General features: G+C 41.1%; 1 protein-coding gene across 1 annotated transcript; it reads left to right on the top strand.

Annotated features, from left to right (window-relative positions):
- Positions 1 to 1,722: 1,722 nt before the first annotated feature.
- On the top strand, positions 1,723 to 19,179 carry NUDT4 (nudix hydrolase 4). Its single transcript, XM_019446425.2, has 5 exons — positions 1,723 to 2,243; positions 12,163 to 12,273; positions 13,513 to 13,557; positions 15,928 to 16,015; positions 16,307 to 19,179. Exons 1-5 carry the CDS (start codon positions 2,145 to 2,147, stop codon positions 16,507 to 16,509), a joined length of 546 nt encoding a protein of 181 aa, XP_019301970.1. The 5' UTR covers positions 1,723 to 2,144; the 3' UTR covers positions 16,510 to 19,179.
- The last annotated feature ends 2,953 nt before the right edge of the window (positions 19,180 to 22,132 follow it).

Raw genomic sequence — 22,132 nt, 5'->3', positions numbered from 1 at the left:
GTGATAAAGTTAGATGCAGCAGTCGTGAACCTGAAGGAGGTTAGAATCTAGAACAGGAAGACCAGTGCCCTACTCTGGACTCACCAAGGGTCCCCAGGTTCTGAATGGTCAGGCCTCACAACCCTCTGGGCCAAAGGTGGAACCCAGCTACCCCCACCCCGTCTGTAGCCACATGGGCCTTCTCTCATTTCTATGAACTCTCCTGGTTCCTTCTCCCACTGGACTCTATAGAAGTCCCAGTTTCCTCAGCTTTGAAGTTCACCAGGCTCTTAGTGGCCTTAGCTCCACTTCCTCCTTCAGCCGTGAGCTCCTGACTTGCTGCCCTCAGGAAGCCTTTTCTGACTTGCAGGTCTGGTCATATCTGCCTCTGAAACCCTCTACCACCTTCAACCTAATCACATTTGTAGTTTTACATGTACTTGTGTGATTGTTTGATATTTGACTGTCTGCTCTCAGGTGCTTAAGATCCTGACAGGGCTGGGACTGGTTTTAGATGCCAATGCCTGGCACACAGTAGGCCCTCTAGGAATGAAAACGGAACAGTCAAGTATGTGTGGAACTAAGTAGCCTGGGCTCTGTGGAGGGGTCAGGGTGGACTGGGTTAGCTTCTTAAACACTGGGCCTCCCAGTTCCTATCTTAACCCTTGAATGACACTCTGAAATGGAAAGATTGTTTGTCCCAAGTCCCCAGAAGACTTTAAACTCCTGGACAGCAGAAATCCCATTATATTTAGTGTTGTGGCCCCAGTACCTAGCTGCCTGTCACTGAGCATGAAATACACGTGCAAAACACTTCATAAATATTAGTCATTGCCAGTATTAATGAATACATTCCAGAGGGTGGGACAAAGTGGAAGATGTTATCCACAGCTTCAAAGAAATATTTAAGACTGAATGGACTCTCGCAAGACTACAAACGGGGGGGGGGGGGGGGGGGGAGGTGGGGGGGCGCAGAGGGCATCTGCGCGGTTCAGTCGGTTGAGCTTCCGGCTCAGGTCATGAGCTTCCGGTTGGTGAATTAGAGCAGCAGGCCCTTCACTGGCAGCGTAGAGTCTGCTTGGGGTTCTCTCTCTCTCTCTCTCTCTCTCTCTCTCTCTCTCTGCCCCTCTCCAGCTCTCTAAGTAAATAAATAAACTTAAAAAAAAATACAAACGACCCCCTAACCAAAGTGTTTTTTTTTAAGGAAAAAAAAAAAAGGAAATTTGCCTGCCCTCTTTTCTCTGGAAAGCAAACAAAACCCCCAAAGCAACACCTCCCCACCCCCCCCAAACGAAAACCTCTGAACCAACGTCTTCCCCTTTCCGGGCCTTCACCTTCGTGTCTCCCCGCACTTCATGAGCGAACTCTGGGCGTCAGTTGCTGCGGAGACTGCAATCGCTGCGGTGCAGCCAGGCATTTCCTGACCCGGGTGCAACTTTGTGAGGATGTACGTAGTTGGACCTCCTCTCCTGGAGGTGGCATTTATGGGAGATGGGAAAGTGGTGGTGTTTATAAACAGGCAGGGAGGGGTCTTTGCCTCTTAGCTGACATTTTAGCCGGCCACCTCCATCCCGCGTTTGGAGGCGGCAGCCCCAGCCCGCAGGTACCGCGGACCACTGGACGCCACGCGGCCGAGGCCCCTCCCCCGCCGCAACGGTCCTGGCACGCAGGCGCGGTGGCGCGCGCGGGGCGGGACGCGCAGGGGCGGGGCTGCGCGGGCTCACTTAAATACAGAGCCGGTGGGGGCGGTGCGAAGCTGCCGCGGCGTTGCTGCCCGGTTGCCGCGAGTCCTCGAAACTGCCTCCTTGTGGCGTGAGCTTCCAGCCTCGCTCTTCCCCCGGCGGCGGCGGTGGCGGCAGCAGGAGGAGGAGGGAGCGGAGGCGAGCGGGCGGCGGGCTCCATGGAGAGCGGCGGACGCTCGGGCAGAGGCGGCTCTTCCTCTCCGACACCCGGGCAGCAGTGACCGGCGCTTGCGCCCTCCTCCGCGTCGAAGCGGCCGCCGGCTCCGGGACCGACCGGCCTCGCTGTCACTCCCCGCGCCGCCGCCTCGCCTCCCGGCGCCCCTGCGCCCCGACTCGCCCACGCCCCAACTCCCCGGCGGGGTGGCGGCAGCCGGGCCCCCGCGGCGGCGGCCGGAGCAGCAGCGGCAGCAAGAGCCCGCCTCTATGATGAAGTTCAAGCCCAACCAGACGCGGACCTATGACCGCGAGGGCTTCAAGAAGCGGGCGGCGTGCCTGTGCTTCCGGAGTGAGCAGGAGGACGAGGTGAGGGCGACCAGCACGCTCTGCGCCTCCCGCGGCGGCGCCGGGACAGGCTGGGGGCTGGGGGCCAGGGCCGGTCGGGGTGGGGGTCTTAGCCCTTCACCTTGCTCGCCCGACCCTTCGTCTGGCCACCAGGCTAGGAGGGATTAGCCCCCTCCTTCTTTCCCTCCCGCCCTTCCTCCCTCCTTCCTTCCTTTCTCTGGGTTGATAGAGGAGACAAAGGGGCTCGCCCAGCCCAGTGTTCTGCCGGGCCATGGTGAGGACCTGAGGCCGAGACGCCTCCTGGCCGGCGGGAAGGTCCCGGGCCGTATAGGTCGCTTCGGGCGGGAGTCACCATTTTAACTAGCGAATTGAGTAAAGCCAGATAAACCTTGAGTGCTAACGGAGGCGGCAGAAATGGCGTGAGTGTTGCAGCCCAAGCCCTTCTGCCTGTGTTACATTTCCCTTCCATGTTACGGCAATTTGCGGTTTCAGATTAAATCTAGGGATGTTTGTGGAATAGCCAGGCAATCCCCGTGCTTTAAAATAAAACCCCATTCGGTCTAGTTTTCTCAATCCCACTCTTAAGTGGACCTTTTAACTCGCAAGCACTTGGCATAATTATTATATATATATATATATATATATATATATATATATACACACACACACACACACACATATATTTAAAGGCCTCTTTTTAAAGTTTTCTGACTGTAGAAAGATGGCTAGTGAAAAATGTGGAATAATGCCTGAGGAAGAAGATGGACTAGAGGTGGGCAGAGTTGCCATTTTCAGACCGTAACCTCTAGCTCTCAGCATATTTATCAAGGCTTCTTAACTTTGCTGAATTTGGCTTGACATCTGGAGACGAGCAGCCTTTCTTTTTCTGAGAGTAAGCAGCCAGTCTTTAATTTACCTTTCTTCATTGGGTTGATAGTGAGGCTCTCAAGGTTTTCCTGGAGAACAGTTTTTCCTTGTTTCAGTTCCATTTAATTTAAAATGGTTCACTGTTTTAAATTTACTTAAAGCAAGGTGGCCAAGAAAATATTTTATAAAGCATTGCCACTCCTCTCAGTCGGATAAGCATCTGACTTCGACTCACGGTTGGTGGGTTTGAGCCCCGCGTTTGGCTCTGTGCTGACAGCTCAGAGCCTGGAGCCTGCTTCGGATTCTGTGTCTCCCCCTCTCTCTGCCCATCCCCTGCTCATGCTCTGCCCCTCCCCCCCCCCCAAATAAACATTAAATTTATTTTAGGGGTGTCTGGGTGGCTTAGTTAAGTGTCAGACTCTTGGTTTCGGCTCAGGTCATGATCCCACAGTTTATGGGTTCAAGCCCCACATTGGGGTCCGTGATGGCAGTGTGGAGCCTGCTTGGGATTCTCTCTCTCTCTCTCTCTCTCTCTCTCTCTGCCCCTCCCCTGCCTCTCTCTCAAAAATAAATGGATAAACTTAAAAAAAAAATTTTTTTTTTCATTTTTTAAAGCATTGCCACTCCTAAAATGATTAGACCTGGAAAAAATTAATCTGAATTCTGCTTCCATAACCAACTGTGTCCAATAAAGTACCAGGCTAAAACTGGAGACAGGAATTTAATGGCTTCCTTATTGCTAATCCCTGCAGTTAGGATGAATATGACATAGTGTACACTCAGTGGTGTAGTCGTTCTTACTCTATGACCTGAGGCCACTTAGGAGAGCTAGAAACTAGAAGGAGATAGGTTTTTGTGGGGTTGTTTTGTTTTGTTTTTAACATTTACAGAGTAACAGTCAATAAGCATTAAGTGCATCGAAGCCCCGTTAGGAAAAAACAAACTTTGAATATAGAAGCATATAATAGCCGCCCAGAGTGATCAAGATAGGTCAAGGATCTTGTCTAATTTGCTCACTATTGTGTAATCACATTCTTAGTTGAGTGTTTTTACTGTGTGGGACTTGCCTGAAGACCTTTTAAGTTTGCTGCATTTAATCCTCTTTGTGCTGGTCTGTAGGTGAGGAGAGGGTTGCAGGGCCTAAGTACTTTGCCCAAATGACATAATTAGGAAGTGGTAGAGTCGGAATTCAGGATCCAGTCCCTGTTTCTGATGCTGGGTTCTTGGCACAGGGCTCCATAGCAATTGGGTGCACACTATTTGCTGAATGAGAGATTTTGTGAGGCTGAGCTTGGAAGCCTTTCTGGAAGTGATGACTTTGAAGTCTTGCCATAACCTGAACTTGGAATTCAGGCTTTAAAAACGGTTCCCAGGGGAAGATATAGGAAATAGGAAATTGAAATGATCTGCATTGTGTGAATGGTAAAGCAAAGCCTGAAGAACACTTCAGAAATTCCTGTAACAGATAAAGGAGTTATTTCGTGCTTGGAAATTGTTCCTACTGTAATAAATGCTAAATTCCTAGCCTCGAGTTGAGTCCACAGACTAGTGCCATTAGATAAAATGAAGTAAGGAGCAAGCTCTGGAGCATTTATTAGAGAAATCTGTTATGTAAATAAATCTGGTACCGTGCAGGTTGAGAAGCCAAGTCAGTTGGTTAGAGAATACGCTGTGAGGGAAGGCTCTGGAATTCTCTAAGTAAAATGCACAGACAACTTTAATGTGTGGTCTAGGATCTTCATTTTTGTAGTTGTATATAGTTGAGGCTCCTTCTATTATATAATAGTGACAAAGATGAATCTGTTAGCTTTCCTGAACATCTTGCTATTTTGCTGTGAATTTGATTTCACTCTTTTGAAATTACGTTGGTAGCCTTCCAAGGATAAGATACAAAACAGCCTGAATCCACCTCTTTAGCTAATAGATGAGACTTTTTCCCCCTCCTGGGTTAATAACACCTAGATCCCTGTTGGGAGATTTAAATGTATGCTTTATTTAAGGACGAAATGTTTATAAAGTATAAATTGAAATAAAATAAGAATTGCTGTTTGACCACAAAAAGTTATGCAGTGCTCCAGGATGGCTCTCCTTGTACTGAAGGATTTCTCAGTAACCCTTAGTTGAGAACAGATTGTTTTAGGGAAGAAACAGCAGTCTATGTTCTCTTGGGGGTGGTTTTATTATTTGCCCATTTTATCTTCCCCGCGAGGTAAATAAGCATTAGGATTTGTATAGTAAGAAATTAGGCAGCAGAGTTAACTTGTCCCAAGATCATGGAAGCTGGCAGATCTTTTTGAGCGCAGGTCCTTTATTTCTAAATCTCCTGTTCATTTGATCCTGTCTCTGGTTCTGTAGGGAACCACCCTTAGTTTTGGTGGTTGGGCTTCCACACAAGCCCACAAATAAGCATCCCATAGAGTAGCTGGGATACTGTGTACAGTGAAAGAGGACAGTACATTCACAAAAGGTAGCCAGAAATGGATTCTGTTCAACACATTTGCATATAACTGAACAGGGATGCAGAGATGAAAAGTATCAGCTCCTAAGAAACATAGGAGTAAACATAGGAGAAACATTCTGTAGTGTTTGGACAGACAGAAACTGACATAAAGGGAAATCAAGTAGGGGAAGAGTATCATCAGGTACTGACAGCAGGGTTAAGATCACTGGAGCTGGATTTCAGTGAGTGAGAGAGGAAGGACCAAGCATCACAAACAGAGCAAGACTTGGGGCTGTGGACTAGTTGAACTGCAACTTGGGATGGCATTGAACAAATAATGGTTGAAAAAGAGCACCTTAATATATAAGGCTAAGGAGTTGCTAGGCAAGACAGGAACATTTACATTTTAAATGTATTCAAGCTTGAGGATCATCTAGCAGCAATATAAGATAGAGTGCTGAAAAGAGAAATAGAAGTGACTGATTCTGGGTGGAATCCAGGCACAGTTGTGAGAAACACTAACAAAACTGTCTTAAGAACTGCCTATTACTCTTCCACTTGGACTTACTGCCCTAATTAGCTTTTAAGCTCCTTGAGCCAGGGACTGCATTCTACCACCTGCCAAATGCCAAATGTGTATTAACTAAAATGCCTGAATTCTACAAAATCATGCACTAAGACTTGGTTGGGAAAAGCGGTCTTAAAACCTGTGGGACTCTAAAACCAGAGCTCTAATAAAAACAATCTTAATAAGAAATGCTAGTACAGTATTTGTATGTATGTGTATATGTACTAACATTTGTATGCTTGGGGTCAACAGGCAGTCTGCCTTTTCAGATAAACACTCTGGGGCTCATACTTCTGCAGAAGTCCTTTTAGATTTAAGGCTCTGAAGATACTTGCTTCAAGTGGAGACCACTTTCTAATGAAAATTAAATAACTATCTGAAGGCAATCTTTTCTAAACGGAGGGAAATATCATCTATGCCTGCAGCTCTCCTAGACATAAAGGGCTTCTTGGGCCACTTAAGCAGCCACTTCCTTCAAGGGAAGGCATTTTTGTACAATTTGCATCTGTTTTAGGCTCTTGGTATATATCACGAAGGCTTTCTCCAGTGTGTGTAAAAGCTAAGCCCATCATTTCAAAACATTGATGTGCTACAAGAAAATGTCATGATCAGTCCAATTTAGCATTCTTCTATCTACCAATCCCATAAGGATGGTCCCTGATTTATGATTCAACTTGTGATTTTTCAACTTTATGATGGTATAAAAGCAATACGCATTCAAGAGAAACTGTACTCGAATTTGGAATTTTGATCTTTTCTTGTCTAGCAATAATCTGAGTTAAACACATTTTCCCAAAATGAGCTGTTATTTCTGACCCTCCTATACAACTGTGCCTCAATAGTCCAAAAAATAGGACTATTAACTTGTTTAATAGTAGCAGTAGGTAGCTGGTTAATGGATACAGTAACCACTGCCGTAACTTAAGATCTTTTAAAATGTCTGTGTGCATACTGGGTGTTCCTAATAATATACTGCTTGCTGGCCTAATTTTGATTAAGAGCCCCTAATACAGTTAACTGTGGTAAAGTAGTTTTAAACCATTCATGCACCCTGGTTCATGATAACATGTGAAGAAAGAACAAAAACCCCAATACAGCTTCTAAATAGCTACAGTTTAAAACTCTTCATTCCTAATTTAGGGATCACTTGAGGGGTTTTCCAGATAGCCTTTTTTTTTTTTTCTGGGGAAGAAATAGTCATTTGTAGTGACTAGTTGTTCCCAGAAGCAAGATGTGACCAAGAACAGTTATAAGAGTGAAAGCTGAAACACAAATGGCATTTGGGGGCCACTTGGTGTATAGAGCTAAGAATTTAATTTACCTCCATGCTCAAATCTTGAACAGCATTTTTTTAGTTTGCAAGCTCTTACACACCTCCAGTGAGGAGGACTTACTAGGTGATAGTAGGGTTTTGAATCTATACTGTAGATTATTCCAATTCATAGACAAACTGTTGTCTAGTAAGACTCAGGGCTGGTTCCAAGTAGACCATTATCACTACACTACTGCTACTTAAAGTGAGAAGTACTTATATAACAAATGCTTAAAACATTAGGAATCGAAGAAAAAGACAAATGTGGGAAATGGCTTCTTAACAATGACAGGTGAATGGTGTTTTATGTTGAATGTTGGATACACATGGAAGGAAGGTTGAGGTCAGATAGTATAGTAGCAGGAATGCTTATATGAAGGTGGACAACAGCACTGGCTTTCAGGTTGACTCTGATTCAAGTCTAATTCTGCAGCCTGGTGGATTGACTAACCTTCTTGTAAATCTTTCCTTTGGACTCAGCTCTGGCCTATCTGGAAAGTTGAATGCCTGCTTTCCTCTCCATCACCTTGTCACTAATGTGGCAGACTGTCATCTTGTTGGATACACAAAATGTAATATACCTACACAGGTAGTTGAAAAGGAATTTAAAACCTATGAACAACCAGGTCTGGATTTGTCAGCTATTGGTGTATCCCTTACTAAGATTTTATAACCTAAATAATGTTTTTAGAGCATTACCAAGCATGCTAAAGTACAGATCTAGTAGATTGGGGATGTTGTAGAAATGTTTAGATGGCTTCCCCCCCCCCCTCCCCGAGGATATGGAATAATAATGATTTGTGATACAGTTCTTCTAACATGTAGTAGGGATTTTAATGGTCTTTGCTTATGCTATTCAAATTCATTTCTTCTACCCTGCTAGGTAATCACCACCACTCCCCACTCCATAAACAAACAACAAACATAATGTGGCCTTGACCTCACTTGAACTTCGAATGAAGTACTCTAGATGAGTAGGCAAATTCATAATGAAACATACTGGTTTTCAAATCTGTTTCATTACCAAAGGCTCATTATCAAATGTTTTAAACTAGTAGTTTAGATGCTGATCATTCTATACTACAGGTGTTAATTACTCATTTATTTTGGAAAGATACATTTGAAGTTAATGGTTTGATCAAATTTAATCATTTTGGAATCTCAGGGGATTCTTGCACGATAAGGTCTCAGTTTCTGCTAAATCGTTTGTCCAAAACCATACAGATCTGTTTTCATGAGGCTTTAGAAAAAGTAATTTATGAAGGGAACTGTGGAAGCATGTAGGGATTTCCTGTCACTGACTTTTGGAAGACGAGTTCAGTCATATGTGAATTATGTCCTGTAGGCTGCAGATTAAAGATTTGATTTCAATTAGAAGCATAAGTGTTCAGAAAAGCAGGCACAGACTATACTAATGGGTATTCAACATTATTAACCTTATATAATTTATCTCTTAAATACTATCTTGGGACAGATGGGAATTATCATTGACCTAGATATATGACACTGAATTTCATTTTTTCAGGACTCCAACTTTATGAATATTGATGGTTTTGAAATTCCTTGTTTACTAAATAAATAAGAATGTAGTTTTCCATTTAGCAAGCCCCTGCAGTGTCATGTCCCATTATGAAGGTAATCAAGGAAGTTGGAATTGGGTAGTTAAGAATTTCATCCAACCTACTCGGCAATGAAAAAGAATGAAATCTTGCCATTTGCAACAACATGGATGGACCTATGCTAAGTGAAATAAGTCAGAGAAAAACAGATACATGTTCTCACTCATATGTGGAATTTGAGAAACTTAACAGAGGGAAGAAAAGGAAAGGAAAAAAAAATAGTTACAAACTGAGGGAGTCAAACCATAAGAAACTCTTAAATACAGAGAACAAACAGGGTTGATGGGGGGATGGGGAGAGGGAGAATGTGTGAGGGGCATTGAGGAGGGCACTTGTTGGGATGAGCACCGGTTGTTGTATGTAAGTAATGAATCATGGGAATCTACTCTCAAAGTCAAGAGCACACTATATAACTGTATGTTAGCTAACTTGACAAGAAATTATATTTAAAAAATAATAAGAAGAATTTCACCCAGGCAATAAAAACTAGATTGTCCGTAACCCACACCTAGTGACCAGGAAAAGAAGCCCCCAACTCTGCAGTCAGAAACAGTACAGTTTACTTTTCCCTTGATGCAAGACATATGCTTTTATACCTTAAGCATTTTTTATTTTAACTTAAAAACTTACACTTGCCAATCTCAATATATAGGCCAAAGCCTTGGAATACCATAGATATTTGGTAAGCTTCCTTTTTGAGTAAAACAAAAGATGAAATCTGATTCGCAGTCTCACTTTGTTTAAAGAATTTTAATTGAACTTTGAAGACTTGCAGGCTCTTTCTGGATTTTTAAATTTCCTTTTTACAGTAGTCTCATCCATATTTAATAGCAGTTTTTAATAATAACCTACCTTTAATCTTTGCAAAGTCTTTTTTGATAATTCCTTTTTGCCCTCATTTCATCACTAATTCTCAATAATTATAAAACGAATGCAACTGGCAAAATTTGGGGGAAAAGCCTAGTTCTTGGTAGGCTGATGCAATTCAATTAGTAGGAAAGCAGAAGAGCTAGTAATGGCCAACATCGAGTGCTTAGGCCAGGATATAAGGTATTTAAGTCTCATAAACACTCAGTAATTCTATAAGGATAGGTGCTTGGAGGAAACTGGTGTACTGAATGGTAGATTATCAGCCCATCATTGGGTGCATCAAGGAATGAAATACATCTTGGGTATGATCTCTACAGTTGCAAAACATCTTTGAGTTTAAACCAGTATTTTCTAATTCTTGCTAGATTTGTTTATTCTGGCTCTTTAGTTTCTAATTTTGATATGTAAGCCCCGTTTGCTAATACTTTAAATTTAAAGCTGTTTTATGTTTCATTTGACCAAAATTGCTATATTTGGACTTGGTGGTACCCTCACAGTCAGCCATTCATATTTTAGCTAAGGCTTTATCAGCTGTTGTTAATTTACAGTGCTTTCTCTGGATTTGCATTGTTTTGCCAGTTATTCGTTTGAAGGAATGAAGCTGGCAGAAGCAATGGAGTCCTGTCCAGCTAAAGGATGAGAGAAACAACACTCAGACCCCTTGAGCATTAATTGATCACTGCTCTGCGATGATGGTGTGTCCATAGGCAAAAGTGTGCGGCTTTGTTTTCAGATTGAGGGGATAGGTGCCTGAATAGACGTTCCCTTATCTTCCAACTCAGTGTGTTCAAGGCTGGGGGAAAGATGGGAGTTGCTGAACTCTGGGAGTTACTGTCATCCTGGGGGAAGGCTGAGTTTCTGGCAGCCTCCTCAGGTGGGAGGTGAATCCTTGTGCTGGCTATGAACTCTCAAGTGCCAGCAGTTCCTGCGGCAGGAGAGTGGGAGCTGGGCAGATAGGACCAGTGGCGTGTCAGAAGACCAGTACACATCAGGGATCATACTTTGCTCTGAATTGATTGATTTATCTGGAAAGAATGTTCTTTGTTTACTTAGAGATAATATACTAAGGGAATTTTGTAACCATTTTTGTTCAAGTTGGTTAAGACACCTGTTACTTCATATAAACATCCTTTGCTTATTTATCATAGTAGCCAAGCCTTTGTTGCTGTTTTAAGTTGGGTGCATTTCAACCTAACCTAGCCCACAAATTTTCATGTAGAAGATGGGTATATAATACTTGTTTCAGGTACTGTTTAAGTAGTGAACCTCTAGGATACTCTGTGGTAATGTTTGTTTTTTAAAAAGCATTTGCAAATTTAAAGGTTAATGCTATTCTCGATTGGGGTCTGCAGACTTTTCTTATAAAGGGCCAGATAGTATTTTAGGCTTTGTGGACCATGCAGTCTCTGTCACAGCTACCTAACTCTGCTGTTACAGCATCAAAGCAGCCATAGGCAACATGTGAAAAATGAATGAGTGTGGCTGGATTCTCATAAAATTTTATCTATGAACAGTGGAATTTGAATTTCATATAATTAAAAATATAAAAACCATTTTTAGCTCACAGACTGTACAAAACAAGCAATGCACTCAACTGTAGCTTGCCGTCTCTCCTAGATCATAAATTATAGCTGCCTGATATCAAAAGAAGTGACTCTTACCCATTTATAGAAGTTTGGAATATGAAGGGTACTTCTTCCCACCTAATCATAAGTGTAAAAATAACAAGAACTCTCTATATACCGGGCATTGACTTAATGAATTCCCCTATTCCTTTTTCACAGTATCTGTTATCTTTTAAGTATCCTTACTCTTTATAGGTAAGAACAGGGTGACCTGCCTAGGGTCACATATCCTTAAATTTGGAGAAGAATAAGATTCTGTAACTCACGAATAGCAGATACGACCACAAACCTAAGTGCACGCAGTTCTGGGGCTAGTAAACCCAAGTATCCACTTTTATCTTTCATTGGTATCCATGATTTAGAGAATTTTACTAATTGAGTCTGGTAGTTGAAGTCATTTCATTAGGTTCAGAATGATTTCGTGGTGTGATTACATTATTGTTGAATTCTGAATTCCAAGAGTGTTTACAAAGGCTGTCAACTGCGCTTTCTTGTGGTATAATGTGTATACCTAATAATTTTCATGAAATTACAAATGGGCTAATCAGGAAGGGCTTTCCAGCCTTGTAAAGGGTTGAGAACGTTACGTCCGTAGTGCTTCGCAGGCTGTGGGGCCTACACTCGCGGTTGGTCTTGCAGGTGCTGTTGGTGAGCAGCAGTCGGTACCCAGACCAATGGATTGTCCCGGGAGGAGGAATGGAGCCAGAGGAGGAACCTGGTGGTGCTGCCGTCAGGGAAGTTTATGAAGAGGTGAGACGAGTAGTAGCTTATTTGCTCTCCTTTCACACACACCGTATTTTGAGATTGTACGGTGTGTTCCCTGTGGCACTTTGGCTACGTGCACTGAGAAGAAGGCAAGGCAGGTCACATGAGTGCTCTTTTTGTTGTCTGACTGAAGATTTTTAAGCGGGTGACCATAGCTAGCATTTTGTTAAGCAGGTATTTGTTAAGCCTGGTAAAAGAGAGCTAAAAATGAATGTAGAAGTCCCCCAGAATTGTGTAACATGCCATCGTGTAACAGGCAGTAAGCCTGATCAGTGATCAGTGTAGAACAGGATGGCCCTGTCTCAGAGCAAGGTTAATAAATATTACACTGCAATGCACTGCAAGAATGCTCAGAGACATTAATCACGTGCTGTAATTTTTTCAAATGAGTAAGAAGCAAATTGCTTTTATTCTCGTTTTGTCATAAAGTTCAGTAAAAAGTGGTGCGCACGCACATGCACAGAAGCATACACGGCCTGCTTGTCTTCTTATAGTTGATGATAGAACTTGCTTTCTACTCAGAGACAAAACAGCATATTAAGTGCCATAAGAGTTATTGAACAGCAGTGAGGGTGTAAATGGGAAGCAAATGCTAATGCTCCCATTGGGTCTTGGTGTGTAGCTGGAAAGGTCTCAGAGAGATGGGTCTCGAAGGATGAGCAGCTTTCTGAGGGAAGAGCGCGTCCCTAGGTAGAGGCGGCAGCGGGCACTGATGCAGTGTGGATGGGCATGGGCTCACACTGCAGTTCCCGTCAGTCTGTTACCTGTCCCAGTCCCGGTAAAGTAATGAGGACTGCAGTAGGAGAGTAACCTAGAGGAAGAATTGTACTTCCTAAGCCATGTGAAAAAAGCAAGCAAGAAAGACAGTCCTTTAAGTAAGAAGGGGATTGATCAGTTGGTTCAGAAAAAAGTCTGTTTTCATTCGTGAAGCTTGTCCCAGATTGGTAGAAAGTCTAATTTTTGGTCAATCCCTGTCATTTCTTACAAAATAAATGACAACAAATCTGATCAGTCTGAACTTGTATATGGAATAAATTAAACCATGTTGTATAGCAAACCATAGGTCATGAATCTTGGCATAGCCAAAAAACCTTCACAGAGGCAGGGTTGGTATGGAAGGGCCTATTGTGTTTAGATCCTTGAGTTGAAATAGCTAGAAAATAACGTTCGTGTAACCTTTCTTATGAAAGCTAACAGTTTTACATTGCATCTTTTTTATAATAGGCTGGAGTCAAAGGAAAATTAGGCAGACTCCTGGGCATATTTGAGGTGAGTTACAAAAGTAATCCTTGCTGATAACAGAATTAATGATTCTTTCCTAACTGGCCAGATAATCTGGCAGCAGCCCAAGTTAGACATTCCTTTTATCAGTAAGCAAGTAAGTTATAAGGATTAGGGGGAAGGGAAGTAAAAGTTACCTAACTTTGATGTGCCATCAGTTTTATGCAGCATTAAATTACTTTTATATATGACAATACAGTGGAGCTGATAGAGAAAGATCTCTCGGCTCACTGTATATTGTTTAGGTATAAACTTTTTAGGAGGTACAGTGTCCTCAGTATCACCGAAGGACTTAGGTCTCTTGTGGATACTGTCTGGAAATGTACCCTGTGCCTTTAGTGCATAACATGTAGACGATACACGAATAATGACTTAATCCTTAGAGGACTGTATGAAGGTAGAAAACTCAAGATACAAAGAATAGATGCTAACAGCATAGAATTCTCCTGTATAATCTATTATTACTGAAGGCAGAATGGAATTTGTGGAAGGAATTTGGAATTGGCAGGTATTCTGTGGAAGGTAAGGCGAAATGTAGTCAGGTCATGAGACCCAAACTATTCTCAAATGTATTTTCTTCCAAGAGTCAGACATAGATATATGGTATACCTGTATACCTGACACATCGTGACATATTTTTTCAAGATAATATTTAAGGGTTCGTTCAGTCCTTCTGGTAGAACCATATAAATTTGATTTTTAAGGCTTTTTACAGAATTCAGAAATTCAGATTGTGGAGCACTTGGTAGAATTGATGACTCCCAGAATACAATGTTAGTAGTGAAGTTCTTAATATTCAGACTTTCCCAGAATTCAGCACTTGCCTTACCCAATTGAACAGCACCATCTCCTGGTTGAAATGAAAAATACATTGAAGATTTTCTGTAATTCAGAATAGCCATGGTACAAATAGCACATTGTCAATATGCTGGTAAGATTTTTGAAGAAAACGTCTCACATTATAAATAAAGCTTATATAACATAGAAAGATAATAGTATTAACTGCCTTACAAGTGCTATTTACATTTCATAGAATCTGAACAGAAAATAGTAACCAACGTACCTTTCTCCTTAGAAGATATAAGGGAAAATTAGAATTGTCCTGCCTATTCACTCTGGTGATTTCAATGAATTTTTGAACATAGAATAATAAATGTATTTATTTTCCAGATACAGAGATAAGACAATGGGTTCTTAATAATAATGACTAGTAATTTTTTGTTAACGTTTTTCTTTATTTTTGACAGAGAGAGAGAAACAGAGCATGAATGGGGGAGGGTCAGAGAGAGAGGGAGACACAGAATCTGAAACAGGCTCCAGGCTCTGAGCTGTCAGCACAGAGCCCGACACGGGGCTCAAATTCACGGACCAAGAGATCACGACCTGAGCCGAAGTCGGACGCTTAACCGACTGAGCCACACGGGCGCCCCGACTAGTAATGTTTTATGTGAGAGATGCCTCTCATTTTTTGCTGTTCCTATTCCTTCCCAAAGACCTAATACGCTATTTGAATTGAGTGTATTACTCAGGTTGTCTGTGGTGGAAAAAATCGGGGCAATTATCAGGCAACCTGGCTGCCTCAGTCAGTAGAGCACGTGACTCTTGATCTCAGGGCCATGAGTTCAAGCCCCACGTAGGATGTAGAAAGTTTACCTTAAAAGGGGGGGGGGGGGGGGGTACCTGTGTGGTTCAGTTGGTTAAGGTCTGACTCTTGATTTGAGCTCAGGTCATGATCTTGCAGCTTGTAAAATGGAGCCCGTGTCAGCCTCTGCACTGACAGCCAGGAGCCTGCTTGGGATTCTCTCTCCCTCTATCTCTGCCCCTCCTGGCTCTCCCCCCTCAAAATAAATAAACATTTAAAAAGGAAATTTAAAAACTCAGACACAATCTGAAGTCCTAGACTATAGTAAACGAGGCTAACAAATCAAGATGAAAGTAGTGAGCCCCTTCATTTTAAGACCAACTCATGTTTAATTTTCACAAGGTGGCAGTTTTAATATGGGTAAAAAATTGAGTTTCAGCATATAGGACTAAAACATTCCAGAAATGACTAGCCCATTCTCAACCTTGGTTGTGCATAGTTCACCTGGCAGCTTTTAAACTGCCAATACTTAATTGAATTAGTCTCTTAAAAAACACATACGTTGAAATCAAAGGTGCTAAATGTTTCCTGTGGGGAGCTAATTTCAGCATTTTAAATGTTTTGTGTTACAGAAAACTCCCTTCTGTACTGGGTTAGACAACCGTGTATGCTTGACTATGTGCTAGTCAGCAGTATGCCACAACTGAATTTTTCTCCTCGGAAATGTGTAATGGCTAGTTCCTGTAGATTAAAATGCTTTTCTTTTTATATTCAAGCAGAACCAAGACCGAAAGCACAGAACGTATGTGTATGTTCTTACTGTCACTGAAATCTTAGAAGATTGGGAAGATTCTGTTAATATAGGTAAGTTCCCTTTCCTTTTGCCATCCAGAGTCTTAATTCTGCTACTATGTGCTTGTAGAGTTTTCGTCTTAAATTATTTTGGGTTACCTTTTTTTAATAAGATCAGTATGTCCACATTTGAATTACATCAAAATTCTTCCCCCAACATATTATTTATTGTCTAAGCCATTCCAAAAAACAATAAAGCTATTATTTGTAGGGGAGGAGTGAGGGGCACTGTCAAAGGATGTGGCTTATTAGTTTTTTTAAGTGACTTTACTATATACTGACCAATGTCATACTGTTTTCTAGGAAGGAAGAGAGAATGGTTCAAAGTAGAAGATGCCATCAAAGTTCTCCAGTGTCATAAGCCTGTACATGCAGAGTATCTGGAAAAACTAAAGCTGGGTTGTTCTCCAACCAATGGAAATTCCACGGTCCCTTCCCTTCCAGATAACAACACCTTGTTTGTGACTGCTGCACAGACCTCTGGGTTGCCATCCAGTGTAAGATAGAATGGGGAGGGCCTCCCATGTGCAGTCTCACGGGGAGAGGTCTGTATTTTCCTTGGCAAACATCTGAATGACGCCTGCAAACTGTCTGAATTTGCCATGCAGGATTTTCAAACAATTTGCATGTTTTTCAGATGTTTTCAAATCTTCTTTAAAAAAAAAAAAAAGTGTAAAATATTTTAATAAGCCAAAGCCATGTGTAATTTTTTTTAGATGCCTTAACTATGCCCCCGGCCCCACCCCACCCCCCATTTTAGTTGTCATTTTTTCACAACATTTTGTTCAGTTTTTTTGTCCATTTGATGTCAGTCTGTGGTTTTTGCCAGATCACCTTACTTGTGGGTATATTTTTCCCTCTAAGTTATTTTCTCATTCACAGCATTAAGGTATTCAACAAATTCTGTTGTGGAGATTTATGAAAATAATTCTTGATATTAAACGAATCTACTGGTCCATAAACTTGTTTCATAGGATCACAGTTTTAATTCATAAATTCCAGACTTGGACTTTATGGTTCAATAACTGTTTTGACAAAGGACTTAATTTACTATTTTCAGAAATTTAACTCATTTGTCTGTTTTCACAACTGGTATTATGTCACTAGCTACCCAATATGGCCAATTCCTGCCCCCCCCCCCGCCCCGCCCAATAACTCAATAGTCCTTTAACACAAAGTTTAACTATATAGAGTGGTTTTTAGAGAGGTGTTGTAAGAAAAATGCACGCAGTAAATACATCTTATCATGAAAAACTGTGTTCATGGAACTTGAGTTAGCATGCTAGGTTGCCAATTCCTTTTATCTATAATCTCTTTACACAGAATACTTGATTGAGAACCAGAATACCCTTGATGTAAATTCCTTTTAAAGATACATTTCCAGTTTTTGAACTTACTGACCCCTCTTCAGTTAAACTTGCTGGTACTACTAACCACAGGATTAGAGTCTAACCTCAAATGCTGATCAGTGGTGACTGCATCACAATTGAGTAAAATGGCCTTCTTACTGTTCAGCTGTTACACACTTAGATATTAGGACACCTCAGAATGTCTCATCTTTTATAGATTGCCAATAAGTACTGTTTATCCTGTAACTTTTGGGGCACTGGAACATACCTGAGCTAAGAATTTCGTCTTAACACTTGTCTTTATACTCACTCACCACCAAGAATCCTATTGAAAAACACGTAAGGTACCCTGTCTGAAACTCCTGTACTCGCCGACCACCAAGTCACAAATGAGATGGGAGGAAAACAAACTTTGAATAAGACATGGGGTTGGGGGGCAAGTGAAAGATCTATGTAGACGTTAGCCTTGTAAATATTGTAACTGGTGAGTATAGAGTAGAAAGTAAGTATGGTTGTACATTTGTTCCACAAATTGTTAACCTTTATAATTGCTGCTAAATAGTGCTGTTACACTTAAGAAAAATCAGTGCCATTGTTCTAAAAAAGATCTTGTGCCATAAATGCAGCTGAAATATAAGCATTAGTTCACAAATTAATGCTGTCGGAGGAATGAGCAAAGTAGAAAAACTTTTAATCAATGACATTTCATTTGAAATTATGTAGTGTGATCAAACATGATCATCCAGAGTTTTTATATTTTTCTTTGTACAGAGGTTATCCATTCTGGGTGTTTTTAAAAGAAGCATTTTAAATCCACAGATTGACACTTTCTATCACTCTTCAATGGACTAGGATTTTTTTTCAGTAATCTGAAATTTCTTTAAATTACATACCTTAACACGGCAGAGAAACTGGATTTTGTATATAAAACTGTCCACCTGAAATGCTGTCACAAGTACTGGGGGAGGGAGGTTTCTTGTACATGATATTCTTAGAGGTAATAATGCATGAACTTATTTTATAAACTCTTGGACTATGTATTTGACATGTAAAATATGTACAGTATTAATGTCCGCCACCTCTTAAAAAGTGAGCCTATAAATATTGTTGTATAATTTTCTTTGGTCAAAAGCATTTGGACTAAGTAGTGCCACTCGGGTCAGGATTTTCTTCAGTGCCATTTAGCAAACCAACTGTCTTTAGTCTATGCAACTAGCAAAAATGGGTATGACACAACAGAATACAGTTGTTACACTTCGAATTTCACATGAGGGATTCTTTACTATTCTTCTGGAACCCAGTCTAGCAAAATTAGAGGAAAGGCCCTAAGATTTCTGTGAAGAGAAAAAGCCAACATTGTCAGGCTCAACAGTTGAATCTACTACACATAACAAATAGTGTCTACTATCTCAACCCTCCAAAGTTTACACTGTTGGGAATCATTTGTGCTTTCTGTGGGGTAGTTGGATGAAATTGGCAGCTAAATTTTTCAGTCCCATGTGCCTCCTAAATAAAATAACTAGGTTACAAGTTGACTTGCAGACACAAAGTAGCAACTATCCTGAATAATTGTTGGGGAGTTTTGTGTGTGTGGCTTTTTTTTTTTTTTTTTTAAATAAACAGGTGAAATATTCCAAACGGGCACATGCCATTCAATTTTCTGTCAATCACAGTTGTATAAAGTAGCAAAACTGAAGGGGTGGGGGTGGAGGGTGGAGATGACTGTTGTATACACTCTAAATTGCCTTGCATGGTCTCATTTGAGATAACTGGTGTAAGAATCTTGACTTTTTTTATATTTGGAAACCAAATAAAAATGGAAATAAATTACCCTTTTTTTTTTTTTTTTTTAACATAACTGAACATCGTCCAAGTGGAAAACTTGTTTGGCATTCCATTGTAAAAATGTTACTGTTCTCTCGTTGATGGGTCGTAAAGGTCATCTCTCAGTTTATACTTTATACACTTCCCACTTCCTAACTGGGTTTAAAGGAACTTCCTGCCAGTCAGGTGTTACCTGCCATTACTCTCCCAAATGGATATTTGTCTTACTAGATACCATTCTCGTGGTGCCATGCTATGGTTGTCTTATTTATTGCCATTTCTGTTCCTCTGTAGATTTTGTTTCTTAATAATTTTCAAGTTCTTCTAGACTTTATTCCGTAAGTACTCTGCTATAACATGCTGCAGATAACTTTATATACTACCATCACTTAGCTGTTTTAGAAGGGTAAATGGCTAGTCACCTTGTCCACCATTGTATTTCCCCAAAATACTGTTTGCCCAAGACCAACTTAAGAATCCTCATGTAAAAGTTCCATTCAAACCTCATTTGGCTTTTGACTAGGACTATTGCGGGGGGGGGGGGGGGGGGGGAGCCTGGCATCTTCCAATACTGTCTTCACACACTGGGATACAAGAATTCTCTGCAGGTACCTCTAAGCTGAACTTCGTAGACAAACCCTAAACCCTAGTCGAGTTTATTACTCTCCTCAAAATGGTTGAAAGCGGGAATGCCCTAAGTGGATTCTGTCTCAAATGAAGTTTCCAGCTAATACTTTGTTTCGTAAGTTCTTGGTGTTTATCAGAAGCTGTGCAATAATCAGCATCTGCTTTATGCCCAGCATTGTTGCTTATATAGCACAGAGTAAGTTTGCCCTCAAGAAGCTTATAGTCCAGTGGAGTAGAGATAAGTGACTTATCTAGGTGTTTACATAAGTTCCTAAAACGTCTTTCAAGGTGTTACTTTCTTAAGCAACATTTTATTTAATAATGCAACCCCCCCCTCCAGTACTTAGCAACATTTTATGTCGCGCTATAAAAAAAAAAACAAAAACTGGTTGAAAATGATCTCCCTGGTGCTACCTTCCCCCCTTTTAATACCTTCCTGACTAGTGCCATTGGCTAAACAGCAGTAAGGTGAGAAGGCCCCTAAGGCCTGTCTTATTATTAGCATTGCATTATACAAAGACCCAAATTTATTCAAAGGCTCAATGGTCTTTTTGCCAGATGCCAGTCTTAATTTCTCTACTTTGCTATGATTCCAACTAATTATGAGCCCCAAAGCTACTCTTACCAGTATATGGAATACTAACTACCCCCTGGAGATACTTCCTGGTTATTAAAACACCAATGCCAGTATTGTAAACCTGGTTTTCTCAAAAATTTTCTTAATGTTTGAGAGAGGAGAGCAGGGAAAAGGGCAGAGAAGGGAGGAAGAGAATCCCAAGCAGAATCCAGAGACCATGACCTGAGCTGAAATCAAGAGTCAGGCACTTAACTGAGTCACCCAGGTGCCTGTTTTTCTCAATTTTTAATAAAACTCATTCCTTGAAAGAATTAAAATGAAAAGAATACTTCGACCATTAATGTGTATCAAGAACCTTAAAAACATATCTCTTGATCAAATTATTACACTAGGAATCCAACTTCTGTCCAAGAATGCCGACAAAGATTTCTGTACCAAGATTAGGCAACTCAAGTGAGACATGGAAATAACATACTCATGCCTAAAGGGGCAATGGTTAACTAATAAGTAATATGTCTATGTAATGAAATACTATGCAGACATAAATGACAATGCGGGTCAGGTAAGGATCTGCGCATGTAATCAGTATAGCCTTCTGGAGAACAGCTGAGTAGTACCTATCAAAATTTTAAATGCATATGAACCTTTCACCCAACAGCTCCACTTCTGGGAATCTAGTCAACAGAAATAGACAAGATGCACAAAATATGATTAAAGATGCATATTGCAGACTTTGTAAAACTGACATCAATTTAAATGTGCAAATGGGGGGGGGGCTCCTAGGTGGTTCAGTTAAATGTCCAACTTCAGCTCAGGTCATGATCTCATGGTCTGAGTTCGAGCCCTATGTTGGACTCTGGGCTGACAAGCTCAGAGCTTGGAGCCTTCTTTGGATTCTTTCTCTTTCTCTCTCTCTCTCCCTCCCTCTCCCTCTCTCTCTCTATGCCCCTCCCCCACTCATTCTCCCTCTCCCTCAAAAATAACCATTAAAAAAATTTTAATGTGCAAATGGGATTAAATTAGGATCAACAGATACTATACGGATACCAAGGAAATACAATGCCACAGTGTAAACATTCAAGAACACATTTCAAAAAGCACAACTATGCAGCATTACCTGCTAAAGGTCACTGTTTTAAAAACCCAGATTTATTTAAAAACCAGTAGGATTTTAATTTTAAAATTAGCATTCCAAGAAATTTTAAATGTGAAAATGTTCAATAATCTTGCATGAAAAAACTAGGTTTGATAAATGCTCAATCTGTATATAAATTTTATCAAAATATGTACATATTAACAGCAAAAGGGGAAAAAAGAAACCTGTACCATCTTTGTTACTGGAACAACAGTAATGTATCACTTTTTAGAGGAGGAGGGGGTTGGAGAGACACAACATTTGGTTCTAATACAAGAGCAGTGAATAATCAGTCACTGCCTAGTGTGAGGCGGGAGTAACTCGGCCTACAGGCCAAACCTAGCCCCCCACCTATTTTGGTACAGCTTGCAAACTCGGTTTTTTTGTTGTTGTTTCCCGCAATTTCAGTAGTTGGAAATATTTTGTGACATGTGAAAATTGACGTTATATCACAGCATATAGCATGTCCAATCATTTAAAATGCTCTATGGATGCTTTCTCACAACAATGGCAGAGGTGAGTAATTTGGTTGGACAGACCTATGGCCACAAAGCCCCCAATATTTTCTTGTAGAAGGAAAAAACGGATTGTGAGACTTTGGTCCTTCTTCATTCCCT

This window comes from Panthera pardus, unplaced genomic scaffold (genome assembly GCF_024362965.1).
Source record: "Panthera pardus isolate Hobbes unplaced genomic scaffold, ASM2436296v1 HiC_scaffold_6, whole genome shotgun sequence".
NCBI classification, from domain to species: Eukaryota; Metazoa; Chordata; class Mammalia; order Carnivora; family Felidae; genus Panthera; species Panthera pardus.
Note: the sequence above shows the minus strand (reverse complement) of the source record. Positions and strands in the feature narration are given on the sequence as shown.